General features: G+C 38.4%; 2 protein-coding genes across 3 annotated transcripts in view; one reads left to right on the forward strand and one right to left on the reverse strand.

Annotated features, from left to right (window-relative positions):
* Positions 1 to 25,000, reverse strand: part of dock1 (dedicator of cytokinesis 1) — a 214,595-nt gene that overhangs the window by 77,144 nt on the left and 112,451 nt on the right. The window lies entirely within an intron of this gene.
* The window catches only part of LOC122355150 (inhibitory synaptic factor 2A), a 35,278-nt gene continuing 19,091 nt past the window's right edge, over positions 8,814 to 25,000 (forward strand). The window contains exons 1-2 of the mRNA XM_043253184.1: positions 8,814 to 9,309; positions 20,532 to 21,741. Of these exons, the coding sequence (XP_043109119.1) occupies positions 20,537 to 21,741 (1,205 nt within the window). The 5' untranslated portion in view covers positions 8,814 to 9,309; positions 20,532 to 20,536. The remainder of the gene's footprint in view (positions 9,310 to 20,531; positions 21,742 to 25,000) is intronic.

Genomic DNA, 25,000 nt, shown 5'->3' on the forward strand with positions numbered 1-25,000 from the left:
GCAGAAACACAACACACAGCTCGTGTTCATGACAAGCTCCCCTCTTTCTCTCTTTCCGTCTCGCCGCGTGAAGAGGTAAAAGTGGGGTCTCCTGTGAAATATTCAAGCTTATCGGCACGTTTGTCAGCCGAAGTTACAGTATTTCAGAGGCACAAGGTTTATTTTCCTGGCTGTGTAAAGACACCGTAAACACAGTTAGCCTGGAGTGAGAGATTAGCGCCTCTCCGGTCTGCTAATGCGGTTCGATAGCTAATATTTATGTTTACTCAACATCCTATCTGAGCCTTTGTGTTTGAACAGGACTCATAATGACAGATAACACCGGCACGTAACACAGTATCAATGCCGCGAGGTCAAGATAACATTTACTCACCTAACTGTTAGCTCGGTAATGCTATAAAGCGCTGAAGAAAGACTTCTTATTGAGCGAAACATAGTAAAGATAACACCTTCTAGCAAACGAGCCCTGACAGCTTTCACTGACACCTAAAAACGGAGAAGATAAAATGACAAGGACAAAACGACAGGTCACTTCTTATTATATTAATATTTAAGGAGTAAGTGAGGATTACACGAGTGATTCGGGTGATGGACAGATGAGATTCATGAATGGAAGCGCTGGCAATGGAATGTTGCTGGAATGTTTCTTCCACACGCAGCCAAATCTGAATGAAGGTGCCAGTGAAGGCTGGCTTCGAATGAGTCCAAACCGGCAGCCGTTCACGTCTGAGATACGCTGTCCTGCTGTGAGATCTGAAGTGAGGAATAATAACTCACTCATTCAGCATGTGTAAGCGTGCCATTACTCCCGATGAAGGATCCTGTTTTCTACTAGAAGATAACAGATTCCCGCTGTGTATTACTCATTCTGGAATTACGTACGATTGGGTCCTTCAATCACCTGATCGTACCTGACCAGATCCGCTCTTCAGAAATGTGGATGAAACCTCTGCTCCGCAACGCACTACAACCCGTCCACACACTCAGAGCCAAGAAGTTTGCTTTTATTTCAAAATATAATTTTAAAGAGATACAAAATATTCATTTTCTTATTTCTTGCTTATTTAAAAACGTTCCCATGTAATTATCTACTCGTAGATCTAGTCTTGTTTTCTTCATGTGCTATAAGCAATAATAATACTTTTTTTTTTGTTTTTGGTTTATGCAAAAGTAACACTGTGCAAATCAAGCCAATGAAGCTCAATTGAATTGAATTGCCAAAAAAAGTAAACGGATAAAAAGGGAAAATATATTGATTTATACAGTAGACAAAAGATGGAAGAAATTAAAAGAATGAGAGAAGAACAGAAACGGATAAAAAAAAAATGGATGAATGGATGGTTAGAAAAACAATAAGTGGATGTATGGATGAATGGATGGAAAGAAAATAATGGATGGATGGATGGAGGGTCAGAATAAATAGATCAGCGGATGAATGATAGAAATAAAAATGATAAATGAATGGCAAATAGAAAAACAAAAACAATAAGCGGATGGATGATTGGAAACAACAATAATAAATGGATGGATGGAGGAAAAAAAAAAAACAATAAATGCATGGATGCATGAATTAAAAAAAAGATGAATGGATGGATGATGGAAAGAAAAGCAATAAATGGATGGATGTAAAACATTTGGATGGATGGATGATGGAGGATGGCAGATAGACAGAAAGAAAAAATAAATGGCTGGATTGATGATGGGTTGGAGGGAAGGAAAGAAAGAAAAAATAAATTGACAGATCGAAAGAAAGGAGGAAGGAAAATTAGATCAATGGAAAAATGGAAGGACTGGAAAAAAAAAGAAAGACAAACAGTAGACAGTTGGATGGATGAAAAAATAAGCAGATGTGCATCTTTCAGATTGTGATATGAACATCACGAATTGAACGGTGAAATGATGAAAAGCTTTTGATTTAGATCACATGCTGGTTTAAGTTCAGATGACAGGCCTCTCTCTCTCTCGGACGGGAATCCTGCAGCCGATTCACTCTCATCTCAGCAGACAGAGACAAAGGCTGCATCCTCTAAGGTTCATCTCTCCCTTCATCTGTGTTGTGCTCCTCAGCCCGTTGCCATGGAAACTGTTTTCTTAAGGAGGTCGATCAAATAAAAGTCAGAGAGAAAGAATGAGATGTTGCTCAAGAGTTTCCCTGACTTCAGCTCCAGAGATTCCTCAAGGTCACTCTGTGCAACGCCAGCCAATGATCAACACACAACATCCACCTCAAATTCTGGAAACCCCTTGGACAGCCAATCAGAAAGATCAACACAGAACACATGACTGCATGCAAAGTTGCATACTACCGAAGCACACTTCACTAGTGATAGAAAAGCTTTCAAAAGTTTGACTAATGTTTTAGAAAAAAGTTGATTATGCTCAATAAGACTGCATTTATTGGATAAAAATACAGTACAAACAAAGACTTTTATTATAATGAACAACATTATTATGATCAAAGCTGTCTTTAGTCTCACATGATCCTTCAGAAATCATTATAATATGCCGATTTGCTGCTCAAGAAACATTTCTGATTACCATCAATGCTGAAAAAAGTTGCACAGATTCATATTTTTGTGGAAACAGAGATATATCTCGAGTTAAATCTGTACTGTCGCTTCTGATTTAATGCGCCCTAGCTGAATAACACTTCACTGTGCAACATTTAAACGGAGGAAATGTTTTAAAAAGTTTCAACCCATGTATCTACACTCCAGATCTTAAAACTGAAACAGGATAGTCACAGACCTACCAAACACTCGGTTGAGTGATTCAAATATTGCACGGCACAGCAGTAAACAGCTAAAAATTTGCAGGAACAGCTACAAAAAAACAAAACAAAACTAAAAAACTAAAACATAAAAGTCCTCTGCTGGTGATAACCGCACACCTGGGCAGCACAAACTGGCATAGTAAGCATCATTTATGGCCACAATTTGGCTGCAGCACTTCTATGCTGTCAATCGAACACCTGCAGAGCAAACACTGCATGTCAATTAATGTTGAGGCTTTTATAGTCAGAAGTTGAATATCAAGTAGGGAAATCCAAAACGGACTATGAATGGAATGCAGCATCAGCTCAAAAAGTGTATACAAATATACATATACATATACACATACATGCTGGACTCAACTGAAGGTGTAGAACCATCTCAAGGATGATCAGAAGAAACGGACAGCACCTGAGTTAAATATACGAGTGTCACGGCAAAGGGTCTGAATACTTACGACCATTCGATATTTCAGTTTTTCTTTTTTAATAAATCTGCAAAAAATATGTCAACAATTCTGTGTTTTTCTGTCAATATGGGGTGCTGTGTGTACATTAATGAGGAAGGGAAAAAAAAATTGAATTTAGCAAATGGCTGCAATATAACAAAGAGCCAAAAATGTAAGGGGGTCTCAATTTCTGTACCCACTGTATATATACATACATATACACACACACATACTGAACGCACACTTCAAAAATAACGCAATGCAAATACAGTGGGTAGTTTGGAAACACTGCTTTCAAGATGCCATAGCAGGGAGAGACACGCGCCTGGCTGAACATCTTTCACATCTAATGGTTTCGTATTCTCGCTTCAGGTCGAGTCAGTTTTATTACAGCGCTGGAGCGTGTTCATTTACAGCTAAATCACGCTAATTAAATAATGGCTCTGTCAGTTACAAATGGAGCCGCTAAGACAGAATCCCTGTCCGCTTAACGGAAGACATGCCGCTCCTGTAGAGACACCAGCAGGAGCCTGGAAACATCTGGAGCAGCAGCATCTGTGTGAAGCGCAGATAGAAAAACCCCTCGCAGGAGAAATGCAGCGATGCAAGAACAGCAGCAAACTTAAAGGGACAGTTCACCCAAAAATCAAGGCCATCTAAGGTGTTGGTGACTTTTTTTTTTTTTTTTTTTTTTACTAGTAAATCAGTAAAGGAGATTTTCAGCTGAGAAAGAAACATGGTCCTTGATGGTTTAAAAAAAAAAAAAAAAAGCAAGGCACTGAGTATTAAATAAATGCATCAAGCATCACAAAATTAATACTTTGGCTCCAGTCTATATCTTGTGAAATGATCGGTTTGTGCAAGAAACTGAACTTTCCCCGTACAAAGATTTGAATTAAACGCATGTCAAAAGCTGGAAAACCAAATAAAGCACAACATCCATCCAATAAGTCAAAGAGAACGATATCGTCACTTCCTGGTAACTAAATATCCCTAAGAATATAGGAGAAGCCACTAAATACAATCATTTTCATATCCGACAAAAATTACTTTTTAAATAAAAAACAGACAGAACACAATAAATGCGGTTACAGCTGTTTCAGAGTCTTGAAAGACAATTGTAAAGAAATAATTTAAAAAAGTAAAGATATATAGATGGCGTGCAATTTATTCTGTAACTGTGTTTCCATCGTTGTTAATGCACATTTTTTTTCCCTCACTGGATAAAAAGTTGGTTTTATCCTACACAAACATGCTTTTTAGAATTTAGTTGAAATTTTGCACTACCATTCAGTGCATTTTTATTCAATCTTTCAAAATCCGCATAAAAATAGGTGGACGGAAACGCAGCTATTATTTACATCATTATTACCAGGAATCCATAGCCTCAGGCAAACAGTCCAGAACGATGTTCAGTTCGCAAACAAATCATTATTTCGAACCGGTTCATTTGGATTAACCTATTGGACTGAACCATCTGAAAGCACGAACAGCACAGATCGGTCAATCAGACCTCCAGCAGTCACTCCGACTCAAAATGAGCCAAAATACCGACGTATCTGATCATATGATGAACAAACTCCATTGAGTGGTTACAAGGTTATAAGTAATGTTCAGTTTCTTGAAGAGCCCAATCGATTTGCTTCACAAAACCTCAATATCTCATCAGCAGCCTTGAAAACTTTGACTCTTGAAGTTATAGCAGCCATTCGCTTGCATTTTATAAATTGACCGAGAACCACAGTTTCAGCAAAAAAAATGAAATAAAATAAAAATTTGCTAATTAAAAAAAAAAAAAAAAAAAAAAAGTCACCTACTTCATGGGTAAATTAACAGCAAATTTTCATTTTTGGGTGAACTATACCTTTAAAAGATCTTCAAAAATGGCTCAGAATGAGCACATTAACATATTTTAACATCATTAAAACTGTTGAAGATTAATGTTTTGATACTAAAAATCATATTCTCATTGGATAAATATAATAAATTGAAAAAAGGACGAAAAATGGTCATGAACAACTAAATGATGCCTGCTTTGGTGTGTGAGAAATCGTTACTATTAATATAATTGGACTTTAGGGAAAATATTAAATGCTAATGCAGAATATGAGCTGTTGAATTTATAATGGTCGTCTGGTGTTTATATAGCAGCATCTTCTGTCTGTATCAAGCAAACAAATCTCAAGTTAATCTAGAAGGAACACAGACACGAAATGTCAGAATTCTTTTTCAGACTTGACTCATTTGCGAAAAAACAGACATTGTGTCTCTGTGCGAGAGTTCTTGTGGGTCTTGTGAGAGTTCATCAAGTCCAGCCAGAACCGCTCCAGAGTCCTTCAGACATTTGCATGTGTGTGAGATGGTGTTCGGCTTAATTAAGTTTATTACCACACACACACACACACACACACACACACACACACAGAAAGCAGTTCAACACACTGCCAGCTATAATGGAGTGTAATGTGTTTACTTACTGGCAGCATTTCAACTTGATTACATCTACAGCTCAGAGAAAGTTAGTGCTTTTATAAAAAAAAAGTCTTTGTTCTTATGTGCTGTTTTTTTTAATGAAATAAAACGTAAAGCACTAAAATGTAAAAACGTGCTTTTTTAGTACTGTATAGGCACAAGGCTGAATAAAAGACTAAGCCTGGCACGAGAACAGATCTCAGCAGCTCTTGTTTTAAGGTCCTAATTAAAGCAGCAGGGATGCGGCTTGTGAACGACGGGCGAGCTGAGAGAGATTCTCACATATCCGTCAGATTGTGCAGTCTTCAAGTGGATCATTACTACGTCACAGAACACACACTCATACAGTGTTAGCTCACTATTGACTAATCAATAAAACTAATTTCCTTAGAACATGCTTTTATCTAAAGTGACTTACAGAGAACTTACTGTAAGCACAATAAGGTGCAGGGGTTTAATATTTTAGTCGGGTTTTATATATATATATATATATATATATATATATATATATATATATATGTGTATGTACGTATATGTACAAAAGTTTAATTCAGTTAATATATTTCAGGGGTTTAATATTTTAGTCGGGTATATATATATATATATATATATATATATATATATATATATATATATATAGTTAATATATAGGGTTTATATATGTGTATATATATATATATGTATATAAAAGTTTAATTCAGTTAATATATTTCAAACACTTTTTTTGTTTTAGTTTTGGATGACTATAACAATGAGCCTGAACAAACCATCTTTTTTCACGGTTTCCTCACTTTTTAATCAGTAAATCTTATTGACTTCTCCATGACCTTTACAGTTCTTCGTTATCACCGAATAATAACTTTAAAAACTGCAGTAATGTATTAACAAATCATTTGAACCAATTTGAGGACCAGTTCAACCAACTAATGGGAAAGACCAGGCAATTCATCACAAATCACTTCCAAGTAGGCTTTCATTTTCACAAGAACAAGATCTAGCTAAAGAAATATTTGAGCTTTTCAGACTTTTCCAGGTCTGTAAAACAAACGTGAAGTTTCTTAAAATGTCTAGGTTCTCCAAAAAAAAAAAGCAAAACCTGAGCTCAAACCACTTCGTCACCACACCCAGTTGAAATCTGCTGACTTGTGTCCATTCTGTATGCTGATTTAGCAGAAAAAAAAAAAAAAAAAAAAAAATCAGCAGATTGAATTTAAACATGACCGTAAGTAGAGAGTATTTCGTGATAAAAAACTATTTACAGTAATACACGAACAAAGAGGTGATGCAGGCACAGAAAACCCGACAGGGGTCTGAATTTTGCAGCTTTCTGCACATTCAGAAAAGTGAGGCTCTGAACATCAGCACAGATAATTCAGAGGTGCTACCGCCATGCTGACAGATACGAGTGTTTCTGGAGTGCGTCTCAGGAGATGGAAGTTCAAAGCCGTTTGTTCGGGGAACTGAATTTAGACGCTGCGGTTCACATGTTTGATGTCAGTCACTTTAAGGGCTGACCAATGCTATGGGTTGCACGCATGTGTGCGTACATGGAGCAAAGACCACAAAACCTGAAGAAAATAATGACTCTATATGCTGATTCAACCAAATCCATGCAAAGGAGACAGATGTCACCCCGGAGGAGGCCATGCGGTGGCGTGGCCTTACACTAGCCGCTAGGACAATGAAATCAATGCGTGCCGCGTCAGCAGAAAGCACTTTCCTCCAAGTGGCTCTTATTAGCGCAGAATAGAAAAAAATACACAAACAGAGGATTAAGTCGTGAGATGAAGGAGGATAAGCAAAGTATGACTGGCCAAAGAGAAAGCGCTCCCTAAAACACATAATTCAGACTTTCTTCTGTGAATGTCTCAAAGGGGTCCCAGGTTGTTTTCACCTCTACATTCTTCAAAATATCTTTTGTTGTGTTCAGTAGGAGAACGTCACACAGGGTTGGAAATGAGTAAGGGTGAGCAGATGTTCTCAAGGAGAACGTCTCAAACAAAACTCTCGCTTTGAATCCATTTCAGAAACTTTCTCAAATCCCAGCTTGTCCTCAGAAGCAACTTTGTTTCCCAGTAGGCTGATAAAACCCTTTCTTTTGTGGCAACGGGCTGTAAGTCTATCTGAAATAACTGAAATAATGTGGTGATGTGACGTGGAACTATAATGCGAGCTTGGAACGACTTTACAGTCATTCAGCTGCTAAAACATAATCATCTTACAATTTGTGAGAGCCAATCAGAATCCAGCATAACGCCATGCCACAGTTTACCAATCAGAGTATCACAAAGTAGAAAATGATAAATAAATGGATGAACTTCTGTTTTAATCCAAGATAAATAAGCAAGATGATAAGATTTGATGTTACTTTTTTAGTAATATGCATGCGTGTCTTATATTTATATACATATATGTATATGTGTGTATATATGTATATGTGTGTGTATGTGATATATATATATATATATATATATATATATATATATATATATATATATATATATATATATATATATATATATCTATATCTATCTATCTCTATATCTCTATATCTCTATATCTATATCTCTCTATATATATATATATCTCTCTCTCTCTCTCTCTCTCTCTCTATATATATATATATATATATATATATATATATATATATATATATATATATCTATATATATATATCTATCTAGATATACACATATATCTATATATATATCTATATATACCTAGATATATATATATATATATATATATATATATATATATATATATATATAAAATATTACAAAAGTGTATTTAATTACATATGCATTTAATATATTTATCAATAATGAATTTTATAAGTACATTACAAACTTTACATTAACAATTCTATATAAATGAAAAAAAAAATTTATGTACAGAAAAAAAAAACCTGAACAGAACGAACGATCTATGTAAATCAGCAGGTCATCACATGACCTAAAGCTGGATTTTCCTGGCAATTTCCCTCTCTCTCTCTCTCTCTCTCTCTCTCTCTCTGCTTTGCTGTCCTCCACCCCTCCTCTCTCTCTCTCTCTCTCTCTCTCTCTCTCTCTCTCTCTCTCTCTCCCCCTCTCTTTCTACTCTCTCTCTCTCTCTCTCTCTCTCTCTCTCTCTCCCTCAGTGTCGCTGGCTCTCGGGTCTCTCAGTTCTTGGAGCGGCTGGTTCAGGATGGATGTCTCATGCGCACACATGCCATCGCTGAGTGCCGGACCCCGCTGCTTCCCGTCGGCAGTGTGTGCGTGAGTGTGTGTGTGTGTGTGCGTGCGTGTGTGTGTGTGTGTGTGTGCGCGTGAGCGAGAGTTGCGGGGAGCGCCGGTCGGGTAAAGACGCGTGCAGGTTCTGCGTGTGTGTGTGTGTGTGTGTGTTTTGGGGCAGATCTCAGTGGAATCTCTCACGCTGGATGTGTAAGGATCACAGGAGCATCTGACCGAACGAGCGCTACACGGAGAAACTTCCAGCATGGCAGACCCTCTCCCCGGACTCACATCAGTTCTCGCTCCCTGACGGACCCCAGCTGCGCTGAGAGGGAAGACATGTGCTGGTCATCTCTCCCTCCCCTTCATCATCATCATCACCATCACTACTGAGCCGTGTCTGGAGGTGAGTCTCTGCCTTCGCATTTGAGCTCAAGTGTGGTCTCGTAATCACCTTTAACCTTCCGCAAATGCACCTTTAGTCATTTCAGCTGGTGATTTCATCATAGTGCTGGGAAAACATAGAAATGCGGGAGAAACTTGAACACCAAAGTTGATTTGACAGTGAGTGCTGCATTGAAGAACAAACACGTCGAGATCATCTGATCCTGTGGCGTTTCCACCGACCATCGCAATGCTTCATTTAGCATTATTATAATCTTTTTATTTCAACCCACGCAGAGAGAGAGAGAGAGAGAGAGAGAGAGCGAAAGAGAGACAGAGAGAGAGAGAGAGAGAGAGAGAGAGAGAGAGAGAGAGACAGAGAGAGAGACAGAGAGAGAGACAGAGAGAGAGACAGAGAGAGAGACAGAGAGAGAGAGAGAGACAGAGAGAGAGAGAGAGAGAGAGAGAGAGAGAGAGAGAGAGAGAGCTTATGGTGGTCTGAAGTGTAAAACAGTTGGGCTGACAGTGGATTTAGAAACTGTGTTTTCAGGCTGTAGGTTAAATCAGGACTATTTCGGTGAAAAACCAACATTTGGGCATTTTTTTCTTCCTCACCTCCATTCAAACCTGCATGACTTTCAGTTTTTCTGTGGAACACAATAGGAGATGTCTAGCTAAATGTCCATGCTGCTCTTTTCCACACAATTAAAATGAACAAGAACAGAAGATATTAAACTCCAAAAAATGAACATTTTTTGCACTGTGTTAAAATATAACTATTTATGTCCTCTATGCTGTGTGTCAAAAGTTCAAAAGTTCAGCGTGTCATGCTCACTAAGACTGCACTTATTTGATTAAAAATACAGCAAAAACAGAAAAATTGTGAAATATTTTTACAAATTAAAATGACAATTTTCTATGTGACTATATTTTAAAATGTCATTTATTCCTGTGATGTAAAGCTGATATTCAGAATCATCATTCTCAGAATTATTATTTCTAATTATAATTGTATTTCTTACCAAGTAACGCAGCATTGGTGAGCATCAGTGAAACCAGCCTGCGTTGGTTCTTGTGCGTTTCACGTCGCAAGTGACTTTTGAGAGCTACATGCTTTCATTGCGGAAAGACGGCTGCATAAACAACATTCATGTTTCAGAAACAAACAGTCATATAGATTTCCAACAACCTCAGGGTGAGTAAACAATGACAGGATTTTGGTATTTAGTTGAACTGTGTCTTTAAAAGTGCCAACTGGCCTGTCGAAAGGCCCTTAACAAGAGCATAATAGAGATAAATACTGCCTGTTAGCACTAGAGACCAACCTAAAGCTCAGAGCACAAACTCACCGGCCACAAATGAGGAAAACACTCCCTAACACACACTCTGCTCAGGCAAACAGTTTGTGTGTGTGAGAGAGAGAGAGAGAGAGACTGAGCGTGAGGAAAAAGTGAGACTTTATCTGGGTTCTACCTGAAGGATCACGACTGCTTTTCAATTGGCTGCTTTGTGAACACGTCATTTCTGTCTGAAACACCCCATACTCAGTTTACCTCCTCAACCAGATACCAGCAGAAACACAGAGAGAAAGATGCATGCTGCATTATGATGGTCAGTCACCTACAGTATAACTGAGTGAATCACACACAACTATCTGGGTCATAGATGGATAGATAGATGGATGGATAGATGGATAGATGGATGGATAGATGGATAGATTGATATATACAGATAAATAGAAGTAAAACAGCTAAAAAGAAAACGCTAAATAACGTCCAATCAAAATTTAGGACCTCTATATTTCAAAAACATGCAGCAGGACAACATATCAATATCTGATCGTTCAGAAGTCAAGAACATGTCAAAGTTTAAGCCGAACACGAAAGCATGCAGCAGCAGTAAAAGCCCTTCTGCATCGATATATGCTGATTGACAAAGAAAAAGTTTAAGGTCATAGATCTTGGCAGAGAAAGCAAACCCCACGCCGCAGCTGAACACTCGAGACGCATTAGGAATCATTTTGGAATCGGATCGTGACTCTGAGTCGTGAGAAGCCTAAAGACTCTTCACCTGCCTCACACTGAAACAGCAGCACCGACCAGATGTTGTCTTTCATGTGGTAATGGGTTTATTACGAGTCTGTTCGCTCACTGTACTAACACAGAGACGAGGGGAGATCAGAATACTGAAGAGATTCAGACTGCAGCTGAAACATCTGACCAGCGTAAAAGTGACCGACCGAGTCCTGTGGCGTTAGGGAATCTGGACTGTGATAAACTGAAAATTGCTGACTCAAACCTAATTCTGATTTTTATATTGTTTATCTGAACTTCAATCACCAACCAGTTCCTCCTCAAACACTCACTAAACCTCTGAACATAAGATTGAAAAACATTTTTTCTTCCATCCATCTATCCATTTTCTCTTTACCTACTGATCTTTGTTTCTTCATATCATCATCCGTTCATTTTTTTTTTGCTTTCGCCCATCCATTCATCCGCTTTCTTTCCATCTTTTCCCTTTTATTGGCCAATTAATCCATCCATCTTCTTTCCTTTCTATTTGTCTCTTTCTTTTGATCCATACATTTTTATTTATTGCCTTCAATCCATCCATCCATCATCCATCCATCCATCCATCATTCAATTCATCTCATCCATCAATTTTCTGTCCTGCCATCCAGTCTTTTTTATTTCCATCCATTTTTCTTTCTTTCTTTCTATCCATCCATCCACCCACCCATTTATCCTTTCTTTATTGACATACTGTCCATTTCTTTCATCTATCAATTTTTATTTCCTACCATTCAGTCTTTATTTCCATCCCTTTTTTATCACTCACTCACTCCACCCATCATCCATCCATCCATCCATCCATCCATCTTGTCAATTGCTTCCATCTATCAATTTTTTTCTTTCCTGTCATCCAATCTTTTTCCATTTTTCTTTCCATCCATCCATCCATCCCTTCTTTCCTGACATCCGTCCATCTATTTTCTGCAATCCATCCACCCATCCATCTTTCTTTCTATGCTGATACCCTTCCATTTATCTTTCTTGCTTTCTTTCCTGCTATTCATTAATCCCTCTTCATTCCTTGCCATTCATGCATCCATCCATCCTTTCATAACATCATCTAACAACATTTACTGTAAACAGCTAATTACTTTAAAAATGTACTATTAATTACCGAGTGAAAATAATTTCAAAGTAAACCTTTTTTTTTTCTCAGGATCAAAATGGAGAGCACAGACACCTCAAAGATAATGAATTTAGCCATGGCACCAAGTGTACATCTAACCACAATCTCACACATAAACGCATGTACTGAGTGCATTGAGTGTGTGTGTGTTCTGTTTAGCTGGTCTCCAGCAGCAACCAATTTACAGACGCCACATCTGCACCAGAGCACACCTTCACACAGCACACTGCACATTAAGCATCGGCGCTAATGTCTGCTGGCTGAATTAGTCTTGTTTCGATGTATAGCTGGGGGACAATCACACAATGCATCTCTGCTCTCGTTCTCCATCCCCGATCTCACGTCTCTGCTCTTTCTGGGAAATAAGAGCGGTGTGGGTAATGGACGCTGCACCCCACTGTCTAAAACTCCACGGAGAGCCTGTCCATGACATTAACTGACAGACAGAGAGATAATACACTGCAGAAGAGATCGAAACCAACCGGTGCTAATCTGACCGCTCTCCTGAGCAGAAAAGTCCCTGTTGAACATCCACAAGACCTTATTTAAAAATGTTTAAGCTTTGGCTTTGCGTGTGTGTTTGTGTAAAGCTCCGAGGTGAGATGTTTTACCACTCAGCGTCGAGTCAGATACAGTTCCCCGTACACCAGCGACTTCCTCAAAATACTGCAGGTCTATCAGAGCTGAATACTAAATAGAGTAAAAGCTCTCAGCAAAGCCAGAGAAGAAATCCTTTCAGGGTCAGCGGGGCAGATCAGGCTCGGACTCTACTGAACGCTTTGATTCGTTTAGATTGAACTGACACTTTCACTTGAAACACACATTAATCCTATTATTAGATCAAATAGTGCTTATAAAAGCTTATCATTGTAAATGTCTTTACACTTTAGTTCAGGAGTGAGCACATCTGGATAGCAATCCGTTACTGTAGAAATGCTTGTTTTCTGCATCACTGTTCAATCTTTACTCTTGCTGCTGTGGGCTCACGTTCTGGACTGAGTGCGAAGAGATAAAACAGAAAAAGACCATGTAGAGCTGATAATCTTTCCACATCTTTCTATTGATTTGTCCTCGCGGTCTACACACAAAAACCAACAGTCTAGTCCAACTGACAAACAAATGACTCTAGAGAGCCGAATCCTCTTAAGAATAAGAAACATACAATGCAACTGGTCTAGACACATTTCAAAAACAAATGACTACTATGAGCAGATTAAAGATTCATTTGTCTTGAGTCGTCACACACAGATCAGAACAGTCTGATTCGACTCTTATGAACCAGTCATTTTTATATTTATATATATTTAACATACCATAAAATAACTCTTTTGAACTGAAGTTAGAAGGAATAAAACCATAAGACTCAAACTATGTTGAATACTGAATAATCTCAGGGACAATTATTCAGCAGACAGATAATCCATTGATTCTGAGATTATCATCCATCCACCCATCCATCCATCCATCCATCCATCCATCCCAATGACAGCTGAATCTTTTTAGTGAATGAAATACATAGGACACCATCCACATAATCCAAATCACAATAGACTCGTGTGAACTCAATCTTTTTAACAAATCAAAGACTCTCAAACTCAATTACCACATTGAATCGATCAGTCAAACAAATCTTTCACAGCGAACAGCAATTTCGTTCCTAAATAGTCATCTCTCAATGCACAAGATCTACTCTTTATAACTAACTAAATGAAAATGAGCTGTCCACCCATCCACTCATGTATGCTATCATTAGTAAACGTACACAGCAATAGTCGGAAACGTGGTAATGCTTCATCTTCAGAGCTTCAGTGAGGTGGCGTGGTATTATGGCGGCTGTAATGCTTGATGAATGTGGATTTAAAGGACTAACTAGCAGGGCAGATGTGATGATCTCTGAGCTCTCGCTGCAGTAAAGAGTCCTCTCTCCACCTGAGCGTAACGCTTTACAGACCCGCTAAAGAGACACATCTAATGGAAGGACGCCGAGCACACTAACTCTAGATGAAATGACAGCGATGCATCATTAAAATGTTCTAGCATCAGAGAGCCACAATTATTAGAAGCACAATCCTCTAATAGCAGCGTTCAGATGGACGGCCTCATCTTATGGCATTAGAGAAACGATTAACGGACAAAGGATTTGACTCCATACACTGGCTTTAATGCAGCAGGGATCTCACACACACAATATCCTCCGTACTATCACAAACACAATGTTATGCTTTGCATAGTCTAGCGTCCACACAGATGCATCATAATACACAAAAATGATTTCAAAGCAGTCATGCATTCAATAACTATAACTTTAGCAATTGTGGCAATAAGGAAATCTGGCAACCTCCGCCTTGAACTGATGAACTGGTTCTTCAATGAAATAATACTTCAAAAAGACAAAAAGAGTTATAAGAAATATAACATGTGTATACAGTAGAAGTTACATATTCTATCCTTTTATCTTAGATATAGAACAATTTAAAAAAATTCAAAGACTTTTGTAAAATTCAAATGATGCAAACAATACAAAATATTTCAAGTCATGTTTCATTCTTCTTTTTTATAAAATGACCTTAATGACATTTGCTTATTTCCATTAAATGTAGCCTATCGACTGTAGATAACACAGGTACTGCATCTTAGAAATAATTAACACAAATATATTTACAAAAACATCATGATGCATTAAAAATGCCACGTCTGAGTAATGAATAGATTCATCTGCTATTAAAAACATCTTGGTATCTTGGTACAATACGTATGAGTCACAAGAGAAGAAATTGATGGTTAGGTTGAAATGACTGACATAAAATTCCTCTTCTGATGAAAAATGCTCAAAATAGAGCCTGTTTTAGCTACATCCTGGTCATATTACACACGCATATGAACTCTTTTTTTTTCCGGGCGATCATTCTGAGAAAGCACACTAATAATATCCTGCAGGGGAAATCACCAGGAGAAAACCCAGCAGACAAACCAAATAAATAAATAACAGAAAGGCAGCAGCTAAAGCCGGATTAGGGTGAGCTCTCGGCCTCCACACACTCTCTAGAAGTGCCACACTTTCATTTGTTCCTGCAGTGTTTTAGGACACCCTGTGCTCAGACAACACCGCTCTCCTGTCAGCAAATAAAGAAATAAAATCGAGCAGGGGAGGGATTTCCTGTTTTATTAAAGCTCGCAGACGTAGGAGGATGAATATGAAAAATGACCCGAAGGTTCCCGTACAGTGCTATTAGTCTTACATAATTAACACATTTGATTTTATCTGTTATCAAACCCGAAAGCACAATCTTTACATGAGCATTACTAGATGGCCAGATTAAAACACTCATCCAGAGGAAAAGAGCCGAAACGCATCAAACGTCTCGATCAGAAACACACAAGCTTCTGAACTCAGTCCTGAAAACTCCATTTCTGAGAGAAAAAAAGAATCATAAAAATAGTCCACAAGTTAAAACTTAAGACAGCTCTATTGTGAAGAAAAGACCTAAATGTAGGTTGTTTTTCAATGTAAAATATTTGAATTATATACAACTCTGAATGCAGATGTAACACGTAATTATTATTATTTATTATTAATAATAATAATAATAATAATAGATTCATATTAATTATATTAATAATAATAATAATAATAATAATAATAATAATAATAATAAGTAATATTTTTGTCCAATTAAAAAAAAACCCTGATGAATAGTGTTACACAAAATTTGTAACAACATTAAAAAAACAATTAAATACAAATAAGATTTCTTTGGTAAGTGTAAAATTAAAAAAAGAAAATAATAAAAATTTTGTGGTGCAACCATACTATTTCTGAATATAAAATTATTATTTATTATTATTATTATTATTATTATTATTATTATTATAATAATAATAATAGATTACTAATATTACTAACATTAATATTAATAATAATAGTACTAATAATATTTTTGTCCAATTAAAAAAGAAAACCCTGATGACCAGTGTTACACAAAATTTGTAACAACATAAAAAAACTATTAAATACAAATAAGATTTCTTTGGTAAGTGTAAAATAAAATAAAAAAATCTTAAAAATAAAAAAATGATTGTGGTGCAACCATACTATTTTATTATTATTATTATTAGTAGTAGTAGTAGTATTGGTAATGATGACAACAAATAAAATAATAATAGCAACAACAACAAGGTTTACAGGTCAGTTTTGATTTTGGGGGAAACTGAAGAGGGAGGAGGACAGGCTGTCCATCGGTCATGGAGTGTGTTCTCTCAGAACTCTTGTAGTTAGTGCTGGCATGAGAAAGACACCAGGAACCTGGCTGTAGAGCTTCACCTGGGCACAGAACTAGAGGTCCATGTGACGTAGACGAGTTAGGATTGACAGCTGTCTTACAACCAAAGCCTGCAGAGACCGACGTGTGACTGAACAGATGTGGCTCTTTAATTGAACACACACAAACAGCAGCGACTCGTGCTTGGATACATGTCTGCGGGTCTGTACGCTTCACACAACACATGATGATCTACACTGATTACCATTCACAGCCCGCTGTGACTGCATCTTCATATAGGCACTCGAAGCTGTTCACACATCTCACGTGTGGCTGTTTGCATCATAAATGACAGAAAATACAGTGTTTTCCAGAAGAAGAACAAATAAGAATGCTGGTCACTGAGACACTGCTACTGTAAGCAGCTACCACAGATAATAAAGATCTCTAGATCAGGATAAAGCAATATAATCAAGAACGAGAATTTGAAGTTCATTAGCCGCACCCAACAGCAAGCTGATTTGAATCGGAGACTAATTTGAAGGCGAAGCATTCTGGGAAATAACGTTTTCTACCACCCTGACATTCATCAAGTGAACAAATATCAATTAAATATGACAAAATATACTACTAAATCCATCCATCTACGAGTTATGCAAACCATCAAATTATAAAAGGCCAACATTTTAAGTTTGCCCTGACAATCTTTTAGCTTTAGGTAAAAATGAATGAATGAAATGAATGAAAAGGCTGCAGGAATTTGAGTTCACTTTAATTTCAAATTACTGCTTGTTCGAACTTCCAGACCATGCATGATAATAATAATAATAATTATTATTATTATTATTATAATTGTAACAACAAAAATAGCATTAATGTTATTTCCTTACTTCTAAACCGCAACCCCAAAAATTCTAAATTAAATTTAAGTGCATTTGATAAAGCATTCTCAATTTAATTAAGGACAACGCATAATAATAATTAAATTCAAATTGCTATCCTGTTTTCTTCCAAATTCAAATGAATTTACTTTAAAAATCAATTCAATACGGGACGGTGCATGGAATAAAGTAAAACTCTAAATGACACACAACCTTGTTGCTATGCAGTTGCTCTGTCGCCAAACAGTTTTTCATCCAAACTTATATTCAGGTTCCACTCATATCTGTAATGCAAACATCATATGCTCCGTTCAAAGCATGACTAACAGCAGTAGTTATCCTCGCCATATCAAGCAGCACTAATGAAAGCAGTGTGCAAATAAAAGCACTTTATTAAGTTTACCATCTTCCACCTTTCATTTCAGGGTCTTCAAAGATAAAGCTGGTTTTCAAGAGCTCAGGTCGACAAAGACCAGGAAGAGAAAACCGCTCGGCTGTTGCTACGATACCACAAAATCAAACACGAGGCAACAGTGAAAATATAATTTGATGAATTAATTCTTTAGAGTCTTATGTAAATAAAGTCGCGCTTTGCTGTTTACATAATCCCAGGGCCTGCTAATGCTTCTTCGGGGGACTCGAGCCATCGGCAGTACCCTCTCTGATTAATTGAGTTGGAAATGCATCTGGGATGGGCTTTCCCTGACAACCGGGTTACACTAGTAATACATCACGCTCAGAAGTGAGCGGGAACGAGGAGGAGGAGAGATGCCTACGATGGTGATGTTGGCTGCGGATCCGATTTAAAGTATTAATACAATCCCATGATTCCTAGCAGCCGTATCGACCTGGTTTGCGTGTTGTTCGGCCAGTGCGTATTGAAGGTTTGTAATGATGTCTGCGGCTCACATCGATCCCGGACGGCCCGCGAAGACGGCTAGTCACCGAGGGTCTGTCACCACCGGTTTATCTCGCCTTCCTCGAGGCCCTTAACAAATGATTTAGAGTAATAGACATAATCCAATAGCGCAGAAAGCATTAGAGACGCTCAACATGACACTCCTGCAGAAGTGCAGCTAAGTAACTCTAAGATCAACCTGCTTCTAAACCTACAGAGGAATCACACTTCATTAGATTACATATTATTGGATTTTAGAACATATGCTGCTCCTGTATGGACTGCTATTCCCTGCTGTATATACATACACTTGTTTGTGGATTTTGATAAGGCTTACACAGAGTCAGTGACCTGACAACCACTTACACTGTAGTGTAGGGCTGCAGGATTACCACAAAAATCTGAACTGTTGATAATTCCCTAATCACAATCATCACAATTTACACTAAATGACGTATATACCATTGTAACTGCATACCATATTTTTACACGAACATAAGATGAAAACACTAACTGAAAAACCTTTACTGCTTTTCTATAGCATTGAGCTTCAAATATGCAGGGATTGGTTTATTCTTTCAATAAAAAAATAAAATAAATAAATATACTGTCAATTTAGTCAATTCAGAAAACAACAACAATAATACACAAAACACACAATATATATATATATATATATCCATCTATCCATCTCTGACAGTACAGCAAACTGGAGGAAAGACCAGGCCATTGCAGAACTTCAAGTGAATATGTAGGGGGAAAAAAAATCATAAGACTAAAGTTAAGTTACAAAGAAGGGAACATAAAACCAAAGGTTGTTCTGTAAGACGAGACAAAAGTTGTCCTGTGTCACACTAAAGATTTACAACTGCTGCTCCAGACAACTCGTATCTGTTGTTGTGAATCTTTCATATTTGAAAGACAAGATTACTGAAGCAGAAATCAGATTTGGTTCAGGAGTCCTGGGTTACAGTGTTCGGATATCACCCTGCTTGAGAAATGTTAGCCGTCACTGAAAACTCAGGAAAAATCAACCTGAGACCTTGAAGAGAGAGTCATTTTCCTGTTTGTCACTCTCAATGCATAACTGTCTTTCCTTTCTGTGTAAAAAGAAAATCTGAAACACCCTGTCATAATGGACTGTCTGTGGATTGTGTGAAAGTCTAGTTGGTTTTAAGAAAGGCTGATATAATGAGGTTGATTCATGTCCAATGCACAGTATTATGAGACATTCTGGTGTTCAATAACAGCTCAGTGAAGCACAACAGAAAAGAACAGGTCTCAAGAAACCGTTTTAAAATGATTTTTAAAGCTATTTTTAGTAAGTTCCCAATTGACCCGCCCTTTAACTACACAAAACTATCCTAGTACACATATAAACATGGATGGATGGGTAGATAGATAAATAGATAAGACAGATATATAGAGCAAGCACCAAACACACTCCCATATTTCCAGAAAAGAATGCACATATCGATGCACTAAAAAAGGCAGTTTGACACCCAGGCCTCGGAGGGAAGCTGGGAGTGTTTGTCAGGGTGATGATGCTGAATCACAGGGCAGACAGTGTCTCTCTTTCTATTAGTTGGCTGAGGAATGGTGAACTCCAGGGAGGTAGACAGATGACATGCTTTCACTCCTATCACTCTCCCTGCATGCGTTCGCTCCAGGAACACACGAGATTAAGAGATGCAATTAACTGTCAAAGACAAACAAGTCACGGGCTAAGACAACACACATGAGATTGCTCCATAAATTTCACCGTAAACAAGCCAAGCAGGTTAGCGAGGGAACGGACGCAAATTCGCTATATGAAACGTTCACAGAATCTGGGGATGAAGGATGTTGCAGCTGTGCCCTTTTCAGGTCCCATGACTGATTATTTTCACATTTGCGTCAGATCATTTAAGCACAAAAATTTAATCTACTAACACAATTACATGCAAGATACAGTTGCTAAAAGGCAAGTGAACCATTTTTCCAACTAATAATATTGTGTTTGCAGGAACCATGGTGAGCAAGGACGCTGGTAAATGCATGCTCACCAACTCTGAGTCGGACTCAGAGGCAACGGCGGCCTCCATGGCCCTGGAGGTCAAAGGATCGTCGGACGAAAGCCGGCAGGTGCGCAAGCGCAACAAAGCCCTTCAGGTGCGCTTCAAGGACATCTGTGAGGCACAGAACGAGCAGGCAGCTGCTGCCCGTGGGGGGAAGCCGGTCTACAAGGTGGCGTACCGCAAGTACATGACCGTCCCAGCTCGCAGATCCATCCCCAACGTCACCAAAAGCACCGGAGTGCAAACGTCACCCGATCTTAGGAAGCGTTACCAGACTTTTCCATTTGAGCGGAAGAAAGGACATACGGTCAAGCATGCCGCTGTTGTGGAGAGCTGCAAGGACCAGGACGATGGCTTTGTTATTGATGTAAAGAGAGCGAAAGCTACGGAGGCAGGTAGGGAGTGCGTACCCTCTCAAAATGTGAGGAAAACAAGAGCATTAATGCACACCAGCAAGTGTGTGGCAACTATAGAGCAACACCCACAAGCCAGGGACTGTCTGGAGAGAACAGACGGACCGTGTTCAGACGCTCTGGTTCTTCCTTGTCCGACAGATGGGTCCGCGGCAGGAACAGACAACTCGGACTATCAGATCTGTAGCGTCAGAAGTAAACACAGTAAGGGCTTCCAGAGAGACTCTGAAACTCTTGATCGCTCAGGCAAGCTGCAGCTGCTGAACTCTGGGGAGAGCGGTGAGAATATTCTAGAGGATTCCTCCTCCAAAGTGACGGGACCTATCGCGTGGAACTCCCTCACGCAGGTGGAGTGCCTGGAGAGTCCATCCGAGCGGAGCAAACGCAAAAAGGCTCTGCAGCTCAATGGCCTACAGTCGCAGACTCTGCCACGGACGAGTTGCACGACGCAGGTCCAGTGCCATGCGGGCACCCTTTCTGCTCGACCATTGCGGGCCATGGAGGAGGCAGCGCCGGTGACTCCGGTCTCCTCGACAGCCGTTCCCATGCCTGCGCCCCCGTGCAGATCGGGATCTCTACAGACGGATAATGAAGCATGCAAGCAGATAGTGCCTGTCAATCAGGATGGGGATGTTAAAGCGCAGCTCCAGGCCATGGAAAACATGATCAGCTCCAGCCAGGAAACCATCAAAGTGCTGCTGGGTGTCATTCAGGAGCTGGAAAAAGGAGAAGCTCATAGAGAAGGGTAAGACGATGTAATATAACCAGCTTGCAAAGAATGAAAATGAAATTCTGTGCCAAAAGAACCACGTAGAGCAGAATTGCAATTTCCCATAGGTTTCCCCAAAAAGGCCAAATGCGTCCAAAATGCGGCCAAATGTGTTGAACCACAATGGATTACTTTAGTTATGCATTTATGCTTGGCATACAAGCAACTAATCTAAGACAGAAAATATTATGTCAGTCCTACGTATCGCTTGTTCCTCAAACTAGGATGGATGCGACTTGCGGATAGTTAGCATGTCTTTAAAGGAAACACTATATTTCATAAAAATACAATTTTGTGCCAGCAGAACTACAAGCAGAAGTGCAATTCTCCACAGGTTTCCCCAATGTGCTGAAAGAGCCAATGAGCTACAATGCACATTGTTCAAAAAGTTGTTAAAAAAAAAAGCACATTTGCATTTCAAGACAGGTTTCTCCAAACATTCACAACACGTGCCCACTGCAATGTGTTGAATGCGCCAGTGAACCAAAATACACATTTTTCCAGAAAAGTGACCTAAAGATGGATTACTTTGGCGTGTTTATGCATATGACACAACAAACATTTTCAAAATAGAAAAAAGTATTTCAGCTAGGCGTAATTTGGATAGATGAGTACAGCTTTGGTTGGTTAGTAACTTTAAGTGGAGCACTATGTTTCAAAATATGAAATTCTGTGACAAAGTAATTGAAAAATCTAAAATGCGTGCCACCTACAATATGAAAAAGAATTGTTCAGAAAGTTGGATTACTTTGGTAGTTTCCAATGCATTTATGCATGATATACATGAAACTACTCTAACAACAAAAACATCACATCAATTTTAGTTTGTTTGGTTCTATAGCTATAGTAGGTCTAATTAGAAAGGATAAGTAAATCTTTGGTTGGTAAGTAAGACTTTAAGAGCAACACTTCTTTAATAAAAATGTGTTAACAGAACTGCATTTCCTTACAGGTTTGCTTAAACATTTACAACTACAATGTGTTGAAAGCTTCAACGAACCAATGGATACTATTCGGAAAGTTGACAAAGATTGATTACTTTCATTGTCTCTATGGTTTTCGAGGCATTAAATCACCCCCAAGAACTGTTTGGTTCTCAAACCGACTACTATAGCAGGTATAATTAGGATGGATAAGTGCATCTTTGGTCGGTTAGCAAGACTTTCAGAGCAGCTCTCTTTTTCATATTGACTTTTATCACCTGGACTCAACCTGGGAAATTTGCTAGAGGCCTTCTAAATACTACTTATTTAACGATGCCAAAAGCTTTCGAAACTTTCGAGTGCGCCTATTTAATCTAACAATTGAATCCGCTCCAAATCGGAGCAGAGGCATTAAACAATGACAAACCTTTTTTAAGAGAGTAGAAAGAGACGATAAAATGTACCTCACAAAGAAGATGATTACGCAGGGTATTTGATGAAACTCGACTCCTAACAGGAAATATCACAGACACTAACTAGTAAGTTTCACAAGCAGAATATTTACATGCATAACAGCTGAATATTTACAGTCAGAGCCAATCAATGATAAACCAGCTCATTCCCACAGCAGGATATCATGCAAATCAGCCTAAACTATCGCTTTAAAATATTCCAATGCCACATTTAGCTTTATCCCACCCAGCTAAGCATAACATACTGATTAGTACAGCATTTACACACAAAACTGTACAACATTAAGTAAGCCCCTTATGAGATCAGTTTGCATGCAATTTAGAGAGAAACAGGACTAAATCTAATGTTTGAAACCGTTTAGGTCAAGGGAAATGAAAAATTTGAGTTTGCACAGGAAATAGACTTATTTTCCTGCATATTCATACACCTATTTCCCTAAAGATGCTTTGGGATGCAAGCACCAAAACCCCGCCAGGATAGTGATTAAAAACGGCATTAATTACCTGCAAGACTACATGTCTATTTTATATACTTGAAGCACAATTAAGGTCACAGCAAGAGGGTTTCGTAAACAACTGATCCAGAGGATGATCAGGAGACTAGACAACATCATCATGAGGATGATTAGAGATCCGCTCGAGCACAAACTCGAAGAACCATGGGACAATGGACCGCTGACTGATCAAAACAACATATTTTGCATAATATAAACACATTATCTGGTGCTTTATTAATTTTAGCCAGTGTATTAGCACTTACATCAAGTCTAAAAGCATGCTTTATACAAAAAAAAAAAAGCACTGACAAAACAAATGCAACTCGACTTTGGTTTCAGAGAGGGAATTTTCCAACATTACCTGAGCAAACGCCTCAGAGGTTTCTTATTCTTATCCAGATATTACACTTCAAGTAATATTTTAATGTATTCTCAAGGCAATGCAACGAGTTTTCAATTCCCCAGCTCAGGTCTGAAGAAGTGCATTTTTCTGCATTCAATGCAGAAACAGTTTATGCTTGTGTGGCTACGCAACATTAGTCTCATTCCACACACTCAGAAATGTCATTCGTGTGACAAAAGACAGCGTGACTGGAGGACCTAGGTGAGTGTGTTCATAATTACATCTGTTACATTACCGCTGGCGTGATGTAGTACTTTTCAACGTGATCAAAAGCGTGCTGCAGACAAAGACATGCTACAGGATCGAAGAGGACGCTAGCGGTTGTGCAGAAACTATGATTCACAGTAAACGTGTGCTCTGCATTAGTTAATCATCAAACACTAACATCAAGTGATTTGTTGAAACAAAATCATTGCAACAAAATTCAACCAACCAAATAATTTCTTTAAAAACATGCACCAGTAAATCGCTTTTATTTATATAGCGCTTCACAGATTGCATCAAAGCCCTGAACAGTATCAAATAGGAGAATTTTTTATTAAAATGAAGAGAATCAAATAATCAAATCGACGATAATCACTAGAAATTAAGTGTCCCCAACTAAGCAAGCCAGAGGCGACGGTAGCAGCAAGGAACCATCCGTGACAGTTGGGGTCATTTCTCCTCTGGCCGGACGCCCAGCACTTAATTTCCAGTTCAATTTTAAGCACATGACAGACTGTTCAAAAGACTTAGTACTTTGAACAACCTAAACATCTAAACATTCTTCCAGGCATTGTCCTGGATAAGTTTTTTGGTCATGCTTTAATATATACACACACACACACACATAATTGGCTTATAAAAACATAATTTGTCTACTGTTGCAGCAACATCTCAGCTGCTTCATTTCTCATAACGAGCCCTTCCTAAAACATAAGACATAAATTATTATATTGA

Source organism: Puntigrus tetrazona, chromosome 12, assembly GCF_018831695.1.
Source record: "Puntigrus tetrazona isolate hp1 chromosome 12, ASM1883169v1, whole genome shotgun sequence".
In the NCBI taxonomy this organism is placed as follows: domain Eukaryota; kingdom Metazoa; phylum Chordata; class Actinopteri; order Cypriniformes; family Cyprinidae; genus Puntigrus; species Puntigrus tetrazona.